General features: G+C 43.7%; 1 protein-coding gene across 2 annotated transcripts in view; it reads right to left on the minus strand.

The window, feature by feature from the left end:
• MED14 (mediator complex subunit 14) overlaps positions 1-5,574 on the minus strand; it is a 52,159-nt gene extending 46,585 nt beyond the window's left edge. The window contains exons 1-2 of one of the 2 annotated variants that reach the window (XM_037902523.2): positions 5,080-5,574; positions 2,829-2,855 (exon numbers count right to left, since the gene is read on the minus strand). In XM_037902523.2, coding sequence (XP_037758451.1) covers positions 2,829-2,855; positions 5,080-5,261 — 209 coding nt within the window. In that variant the 5' untranslated portion in view covers positions 5,262-5,574. The remainder of the gene's footprint in view (positions 1-2,828; positions 2,856-5,079) is intronic. The other variant, XM_007064453.4, reaches the window with a different exon arrangement.
• Between the last annotated feature and the right edge of the window lie 4,684 nt (positions 5,575-10,258).

Genomic DNA, 10,258 nt, shown 5'->3' on the forward strand with positions numbered 1-10,258 from the left:
ACAGAGATTATTTTGGAAAACTGAAAGTTTATATAGCTATTCAAAGTATCTGAACAAGAGTTTTCTTTTAATACTTCCCAGCAGGAACTCTTTGCTGATGTAAAGCAGGAATGAGAATTCAACTTCTATTTGTATCCATTGGAAAGCAGGACCCTTAAGAGTTGACGTACTGCAAGTTCAATTTAAAAATATGTATCATATAAGTCATTGATCCACTTAGATCAAAAATATACACTACTTTATATGTCACTAGAGAGCAAGGAAGGAAACAGGAATTATGAACAGTGAGAATGCACAAGTTACCTGTTATCAAAACCCAAACCCATAGTTTCCCCACTGCATTACAAATAAGTTCTCAGTACCACTGTAATATATCAAGGTAGTTTCCTGTCCAACTGCTATTTTGTATTATTGCATGTAATACTGAAAGTAATTTACTCTTATCTATGTGGAGCAGTTAGAATCTAGTATTAGTGGTGTCCATTGTATATAATAAAATTGCATATCTTTCAAAAAGATCCTAAAATATCAGGATCCATAATTTCCTACAAGCTTTGCTTATCAAGGGGTCCTCAAGAAGAAAACCCTAGAAAGGGACTTAAGCTCTAATTAAAATCCATGTTAAGTTTAAGCCTGCCAAATATCACGCCTTCATCACTGATGGGTGTATACTGCCTGTCATCAAGACAGCATCCTGCAAGCAACCACTATTCGTTTAAGAGGTGGTTCAGGAGTCTGGCACTATTAAATTTCTCTGCATCATTACTGCTGCTATGGCAGCTCTCATATGCAGGAGCAAATGAGTAAGTTGATTAATTAAGCAACATCCCTTACAGCAATTGTAGGCAACCTTAGAGAGCTAGAGAACCACTTCACCAAATGGCATCAGACAACAACAAAAATACATCCTAATATCACACTGCAGCTTACTACATACTGATCCAAATATCACAATTCTATTTCAGACACAACAGATTGTTAAATGGTTACAGAGACGCACAAGCATTGTCCTTCCTTTCTCCTACCTCTCCCCCACCTGGTGAAAGACACCCAAGCTGATTCAGTCTATTGACCAACTTGACTGTGTGAGCCTCACAAAGCAAGTTCCAATTAAACTCACAAATGACACAACAGCCACGTATGCCACTTCACCCCCCACTGAACATCCCCAGGGGCTAAAGATACAGGTTGAATGCCACTGCCTGTAGCAAATGGAGTAACAATTGTAAGAAACATGGAACATTAAAAATGAAAAGAGGAGAGAATATTGGGCACGCAGCATGTCTTCAAGAGAAGAGGAGAAAAGAAGTCTCAAGAAAACATCCCAATTTTTGACCCCCCCTAAAACCAGGATCTGGTTGTGGAAAAGATTAAACCAGGGGTGAGCAAACTACGGCCCATTGGCCGCTTCCGGCACATCAGACTTTTTATTCAGCCCTCAAGCTCCCGCTAGGGAGCAAGGTCAGGGCCTTGCCCGGCTCCACCCAGCACTCCCCCTGCCCCCGACTCACAATTCCCTTGATGAGCACTATCTTCCAGCACGCAGAACCACACCGCACAGGCACGACTTCACCATGCTGTTTCTGGGATTGGAAACCCCCCCCCCCCCCACAACAACCGCCCCCCCCACCATGTGGCAGCGCACCCAATCCCCTCCTCCACTCCTATGGCCCCACCCTCGAGAGCCTCGAAAACGCCCAGGGGCCGTACTCGTCTCAGCTAGGCTGCCTCCACCTGTGGTGCTTGGTGTCACTCCCTGCAGGGCCCCTAGGAGTCCCCGGTATCACCCCATAGAGCCCCCCCTGTCGCACCACACCCCATGAGTCCCTCCCTCTCTCTGCCTCGGTAACATCCCTTATAGAGCCCCCCCATGCTACACGTCATAGAGCATCCCTCCCCCACCGGGCATTCTTGGCCCGCCATACCATTTCCATATGCGGCCCTCAGGCGAAAAAGTTTGCCCACCCCTGGATTAAATCCTGTTAAAAAATAATTTTGTACAATTGAAATCTATGCTGTATTATGCAAAGTACATGCTTGACTTGAGAGATAGCATTTTCCGTATAATTGTCATTAGAATTATTGTGATTGAATGATCTCCGTATATCTTCAAACTAAACTAGATCAATAAGAAAGAGTTAACACAGATAGCAAAGAAGCCAACATTACATATTCTGGCAGGTTCTATAGAAGCTACTCAAACCTCCAAAATAAGCACATTAAGTACAGTACTTTGACCTCAGTAAAAAGAGGGATATATTTCTGAAGTAAACAGGTTCCCAAGTCATAAAACAAAGCTTCCTCAACTGTTGTCTAAGGAAAAGGTGGACCTCCTATTATATAGGACGGGCAAACAAGAGGCTTCTTTATTCTATGTACATTTTTCAGCTACTAGTCCTGCATTGGTAGAATTTCCTTCTCGACACATCTGTATTTGTTTAGGTTCTTATTCTCTTTCCCGCTAGATTCAATATCAGGTCAGGCACTCCCATCCTCCAAGTTTTAATGTCTTATCCCTTCCCACACAGAAGGGTAATGCCCTCAGCTGAACTGCACTTCTTGCTGGGGAAAGAACGGTTCAGAGGCACATTAGCAACAGAATCCAACAATCCTAGGTAGTTTCAAATTAACTTTGCTATTGCTATCATGAAAAATGCTACTTCTATACAGCAACACAAGGACAATCCAATAAAGAAATCATTTTTAAAAGAAATCTTTTATTCAGACAAGTCTTGAATTAAGAAAAAATATTTTATTTCAATGATCCCACACTCACCTTAATGTTAAACTTAAGCATGCATTAATAGCCCACTCTTGTTGTGACTCACCTTTCCATGTCAGTCTTTCTTGGTAGTCTAATAAAAACATAAAAGCATTATTTAATGTTATATTACATTTCAAACATTTAGATATTTAGCTATACATTCATTTGCATCCAGTGAGGAGATCTTATCATTATGAAATTATTAAATTTAAGAGTTAGCACTACTCCAACATGAATACACCACACACTTTGGAAAGGGTGTTTCAAGATGTTATGTAGTACTTCTCCATATTCATGCAACTAAATTTGTCAAGTTTTACTGTTCAACAAAAGTGCTAGTTTGATAGCCCTAGAAATAAGAGTTGTCTATACATACAACAGGTGCAAAATAGAAAGCATCAGCATGAGATCCACCGCTATGATCTACCAGCCTGCCTAAAACTGGAATTAGAAGAATCAACTTGAGATGAAAGACTTTTGCCTCTCTGCTGAGCTAGCCAATATGGATATCAATAAGCTATTACCAGCAGGAGAGTGGGGTGGGAGGAGGTATTGTTTCATGGTGTCTGTGTATATAATGTCTTCTGCAATTTCCACAGTATGCATCCGATGAAGTGAGCTGTAGCTCACGAAAGCTCATGCTCAAATAAATTGGTTAGTCTCTAAGGTGCCACAAGTCCTCCTTTTCTTTTTGCGAATAAGTACTTATAAGGCCCCTAATCACTGTAGCTCATTGTCCTGTCTTCTGGAGGGTTGTCAAAGACGAACTAACTCATTTAATGTAGGTCACTTAATAGACAAGCATAACTTTTGGCCCAAATGATACGAGGTGGATTGGGAAGAGCTGCCCGTAAATATGCGCAAAGCTATCTCATTATCCACCTCCAAATTCCTCCTCAAAACTCTTTTTTGTCATGATGCCTAGAAAAAGCTTTGCAATGGTTAGGCCACTATTGTGCACAGACCACTACCTATCATGCTGACTAATGTCTCTGTTGAACTCCTCCCATCTATTTATAATAGTCTGTTGTGTCTTGTCATGCTTAGATTGTAAGCTTCTCGAGCAGAAAGCATTTTTTGTTCTGTACTTGGAAGCTACATTTTTGGTCACAGATCTGGACATGTCAGTACTTTGTATGGGACAGTGAATTCTACGCAAGGGAGATCTTCATGCAAAAATAAGCATATTTTATAGCGCTAAGGAGCCCCTCTACTAGCCAAATGCACAGAACATGTGGCATGCATTGAAAATCTAGGACATTCACATTTGGTTGAGATCCTGGACAGTCTATAATTCAATAGTAGATCAACTGTCCAACATATTCTTCAAGCCCTGTTAACCCTGACTTTTATTTTGTATTAATTACATGAAGTTGCAATGTTTGGTATCATACCGCAGTACACAGTGTGCCTCATGCAAATATTTTGATAATACATAGAGCTAACTGAATGTGAAAATGCAAGAAGTCAGTAGCACTTACATTCAGTGCATTTTACTGTGAAAACCCTAAAACTTAAATTAACACACACTAGACACTGAACCAAGATTGTTTATTTTCTTTACAGATTACCTGTAGATAGGATTTATAAAATGTTAGTGCACCACAAATGTGCCTCTCCAAAACCAGCTGAAATTCTAAAGTGGGCATGTCATGAGAGTAAGCAAGTCCACGGATATACAGTTTGCATCATCAGATTCAGTAGTTCTTGTTCTGCACAGAACTAGGGGTACTTTCTCATTGGCCCAATAAGTTACTCCTTTCTGTATACCCATCTACACCACCCTGTAACGTTAATCAGAATAGCTCAAGAGATGAGAGGTAGTTTAGACACTAAATTAAACAAAGTCTTTAGATTTAAATTCACTCCTTGTTTGTGTTTTCACATCAAGCATTGCAGCAACCAACAGTAGGAGGAAACAAGACAAAGATGGACGAGCTTGTTCTCATTGTCCAAGCTATTTTTTTTATTTTAAAGCACTTAAGTGTGAGACTTTAAGAATCTCTCAGTTTAACATATTACTAATGTAGATAATTTAAAAACTTTCAAGTTCCAATACCATTAGAATTAATTTAGAGACAAATTTAAATGCTTTCCGTCCAAGCTTTTTCTCTCCTCTCCACCTTTTAGCCCATTTGACGGATTCCCCACAAGCATTTAGAAGGGGATGGGATGAACCTGGAGCAGGTACAAAGCCGCGCAAGGTCTAGCTCCCCCGGGGTGCAGGCTTCGGGCAGGGGCAGCTCCGGGCACCCAGCACCCTCCCCAGGGACAGGGCTCGGGGCAGGGAGCGGGGCGCCGAGCGCGGCACTCACAGGTCCGCCAGCACCGTCAGCTCCGCGTAGGTCCGGTGCAGCAGGAAGTCGATGAGGGTGCTGAGCCGGTAGCCGGGGCTGGCCGCCGCCGCGGCGGTGCCCGGAGCCGGGGGGGCCGGGGCCGAGGCGGGGCCGCCGCCGGCCGGGACCAGCTGGTTACTCTCCAGCTGTACCGGCGCCATGGGGGCGGCAGCGCGCCAGCCCGGGCAGGAAGCGCGCGCGCGCGCGGGGCCCCGGCTCCCCCCGGGACCCGACCAGCCGCAGGGACCCCGCGGCGGCTCCCCACGACCCGGCGCGAGCGGCCGAGCTCCGGCAGCAGGGGACGGGCGGAGAAGGCGGCGCCAGGAGCCTCCGCGGAGCTCAGAGCCCGCTCGGCGCAGGGGCCGCCGCCATGATGGGGGATGCCGAACCGGAAGAGAACCGCTGCGGCGGACCGGAACGAAAACCCTTCCGGCGAGCCCCGTCCGCAACCCCGCGGGCTGAGCGGCGGCTCCCTCGAGGCAGCGCGGGGGGCGGGGCTAACGCGCAACGGTCCAAGCACGCGGGAGCGAGCGAGCGGGCGGGGGAAGATGGTCGGGTGCGGACAGAGACTGGGGCAGGCGCGAGCCCGGGTGGGGACGGGTCTCGAGAGCGAGCCGGAGGGGCGGGGCTGCTCGAGTGAGAAGGGGCGGGGCAAGCAGCAGGGGGCGGGGCGGCGGAGCGCAGCCCGGGAATGGCGCTGGGGCAGCGCGCGGGAGGGAGTCCGGGCCCGCCGCTGCCCGGAGCTTGGGGGGGGGCAAGTGGCCGCGAGGCGGCGGGAAGCCGTCGCTGCTCTAGTCGGGTGGCCGGGCTGTCCCCGGGGCGGGGGGCTCGGATCAGGGGCATCACGTGGAACTGCGCCTTCAGTGGCCGGCCCGCGCACTTTGTAGGGCCTGGCTTTCGCAAGGTGCACAGTCCGGTTGGGAGCCTCCGTTTTCGGGTGCCCAACTTGAGACACGTTAAAGGGGGTCTGGCCTTCAGACAGCGGCGAGCCGCCACCTGCTGCGAATCAGACTCCGGAGAGGTGTCGCAAGTTGGACACCCTCATGTAGGGTTTTGGTTTTTTTAAATATTAATAATGTGGAGAAGGTGGAATGCTGCGCAGGATGTTGCCTTGTCCTTACATCTTACACTCTAAACAGAGTCGGACCTAGTCATGCCTTATTTGCATTTAATTATAGCCAGTGGTGAGCTGGAGCCAGTTCACAGGAACCGGTTGTTAAATTTTGAAGCAGTTTTAGAACCGGTTGTTAACCCGCTTCCCTGCAGGGGGCGCTGAGGTTTTGACTGGCTCTGACCGGGAAGTGATGTAATTCCTCCTCCGGCCACCGGGGGCGCTGAGCTGCGGGAGCCATGTGGGCTGCCGCCTGGCCCTGAGCACAAACCCTGTTGATGCTGCTGCTGCTGCTCCCCTGGCCATGTGGCTCCCGATGCTGCTTGGTGGGTCCCCAGCTGCTCTGCTGGGCCTGGGCTGTGTCCTGCTGCTCTCCCCGTGGGTACCCAGCACCGTGCCCGCAGCCAGCCCCTACCTCCAGCCACCCCCGCACCCCCTGCCTGCAGCCAGCCCCTGCCTCCAGCCACCGCCTGCCTGCAGCCAGCCCCCGTCTCTAGCCGCCCCCGCACCCCCTGCCCGCAGCCAGCCCCTGTCTCCAGCCGCCCCTGCCCGCAGTCAGCCCTGCCGCACCCCCTGCCCACAGCCAGCTCCTGTTTCCAGCCACCCCCACACCCCCTGCCCTGCCTCCAGTCACCCCCTGCACCCCCTGCCTGCAGCCAGCCCCCGTCTCCAGCCGCTCTCTGCACCCCCTGCCCGCAGCCAGCCCCTGCCGCACGCATGTGAAAAGGAGCTCATTTCTAGTTCAGGCCCATCTTTTTAAAAAAAAACTTTAGGCAGGGTGAACATACATCGTATTTTCCCGGACAGGTCAGGCTTTTTGGTTCTTAAATCGCTGTCCAGGAGGAATTTTTAAATATTAAAAATTCCTCCCGGGAAAATACGGACGTATGGTAACCCTGTTGGTACAAAAAATACATACTGGGGCACATCCCTTAAATCAGAACTTTTTATAGGGAACCAGTTGTTAAGATTTTGGCAGCTCATCACTGATTATAGCCTAAGGCGGCAAACCGACAAGCGAGAGGCAAAAGAAAGGAAAATATCTGCCTCAAGTGTTGAAGCAAACTAGTGAAAATAAGGAATCAGTGAGTAACTGGTTTCATTTTCAAAATGTATTATTATTAAATATTTGTGTTACCTTTGTCATAATTTAATAAACATATTTTAAAAGATAATTTGGAAAAGCAGAACATGGATGGGTAATTATTTTTAATTTTAGGATTGTGCCTCTCTAATGTGATAGAATTCTTTGAATACATCAACAGAATAATAGATGGAGAACCAGCTGACAATTTTATTTGGACTTTCCCGAAGTGCCTTTGACACAATTCCTCACAGACTTTTAAAGAATCTGAGTAGCAAAGGCTCCATCCTAGGCCAGGATTATCTAGTTAACATATGTTTAATGCTCTGAAAAATGTGAAATATTTGCAAATGACACAAAATTATTTAAGATAGTGAACACTAGAGAAAACTGCAAGGTATTTCTAAAGTTCCTGTCAAAGGCAGGTAAATAGGCAGCGAAATGGCAGATAAGATTCTGTGTTGACAAATTCAAAATAATACACATCAGAAGAAATTATATGGACTGATACATATGTTTGGCATCTAAATTAACTACAATCACTGAGAAAAAAAACCTGGATGTCACTGTGGAGAGTTCAATAAAAAATTCTGCTCAATGTGTAGTCAAACAAACAAATGAAAATATTATGCCATCATATAAATAAGTGATATTTCCTGACTAAAGAATGCAGAATCAGGCCCAAGGTATCCTGTACATGTGCAACATAAAATGTAACATCACTTTTTTTTTTAAGTAAGATAAATATCACAGCTCTATGTCTTATTTTAAAGTGTACTGCAATTTAATTCCATGTAAAATGCATGTAGTATTAATGGAGGATATTCTATACATTGAAGATGTGAGACTGAAACATTATCTAACTTACCTTCTTTCATTCAATAGACCTCACTAAATTAAACTAACTGGGACATTGATAGTGAATTACTGAATTTTGCAATTTAGTAAGTAAGAATAATACAACATAAATGTACTTTGTCTGTAAATGAAGTGTTTTGTAATTTGACTCTTATAGCACTCTCCTATTAAATCTTTGCTAAGAAGCAGGAAGTGGACCACTGGGGGAGGTAAGGGGTTTCCAGGCTAGTTAAATGCAAATTAACAAATTTCTCCTCTACTTTTATTTGCATGCATTCGCTTAGTTCAGCAGTTCCCAGTGTTCTGCCTAATAAAGTTTACTACAAATTCATCTGTATTAATAATGAGAAGAAAGTATGTTTCAGTGGACAGGAAACTATATTAAGAGTCAGAGGATCTGGGTTCTGTTTCCATCTCTCCCACTAACCTGCTTTGTGATCTCCAACAAGTCACTTCATTTCTGTGCCTCAGTTTCCCCACATGTAAAATAGGGATGATGAAACCTGACCTCCTTTCTGTAGCACTTTGAGAGCTACAGATGAAAAGTGCTAAATAAAGTACAGCTAATAAAGCATACTGTAGATATTTTAGATTGGCACTCAAATATTCATAATAGAGAACTTAGATGTTGGTGACTCAGACGTATTTCTATTTAGCTGCAGAGCTGACAAGGTTTTAGAATCAAAGGGGAGGGCAACTTTATAAATTTCTTTTTCCTGAGAAGGTTAAATATTTGTCCTCCTCTGGAGCCATCTTTTAAACGTTTTAGCTGAGCCAGAAAGATGGACTGCACTCTTTATATGGGTACTTTCTAACTATCCTGGTCACAGTATATTTTAGAGCTTGGTCATTTGGTTCCCAAGTACAACAAATATAACGTCAATCTCTGGTGTCACACAGCACTGCTTAATGACACAAATACTTTCTTCACTTGGTACTGAAGAGCTCTTCTAATAGTCATATGTAAACAACACAAAAATATTATACATTGCAGAGGTTTTGTTGATTGATCATTTGTTTTATTTACAGGCTTGCTACAGTGTTTAGCACTGTAATATCTGAGCGCCTATATAAATTATATGTGCAATAAAAGTTTTCTATAAATAATATGTTTTATATAAATTTAATGCTTTTAAGAATTAAGGCAGAAAATGTTTGTATAGTTCACCTTTCACATACAAGATCCGTTACTGTAATGCTAAGTAAAGTGCCCTAGTTTATGAAGCTTCAAACTTTCATTCAATAAAATTAAAGTACACAGTACTTATAAACTAACATACATCAATATGCATTATACAAATATCAATAGCAAAATGTTAGGTTTTTCCATTATAACAATCTTATCAGTATCAAACTTTCATCTACATGGATATGATACAGTTCAACTGAAAATTATTGATGCTATTGTAATCACAAAGTAATATAATGGAACAAATTACTAGTTTATTATAGCATTTGTTTTTATTAGTGACTACTTTATCCTTTGAAAATTCAGTGTTCTGTAACACAGACCATTGGTTTGTCAATTATGCAGGATTTTTGTACCTACAGTAGAGCATTCTTTGTACAACGGGGAGAGTATTAGTTGTGTGTTGCTTATAAGTACTACTTTTTGTGATTATTAAAAGTCCAAGTTTATTTTTTTAAATGTCTTTTTTTTAAAATGGTGGTTCCATTTTCTTTCTATTTTGTTCATATGATCAGATTTGGGAAACATTTGGTTTTTACATTTTTAAATTGTAGAAGAATTTACAGTAAGAGGTGAAAATTTTGTGGTAATCACTGATGCCTTGTAAAACAGTGTGTTACTGTGACAGAGAATCACTTGTACAGTTTAGTAAAGTACATTACAGTTCTAATTATATGTCTTGAACAACTTAAGAAAAGAAACATTCTCCAAGTCAAAATAAAAGACTCTATTTTCTATCTGTGAATATACTAAAAGTCTCTTCTCTTGAAATACTGCAAATTGCATAGTTTTAGATTCTGACCATGTGCACATTGCTCTGAACTTTACCAACAAAGTAGATATCCACTGTAAATTCTAAATCAGTCTGTCTGTAGGAGACAGGAACTAGAGTTACTAACAGTCCTTTCTATCCTCA

Source organism: Chelonia mydas, chromosome 1, assembly GCF_015237465.2.
Source record: "Chelonia mydas isolate rCheMyd1 chromosome 1, rCheMyd1.pri.v2, whole genome shotgun sequence".
NCBI classification, from domain to species: Eukaryota; Metazoa; Chordata; order Testudines; family Cheloniidae; genus Chelonia; species Chelonia mydas.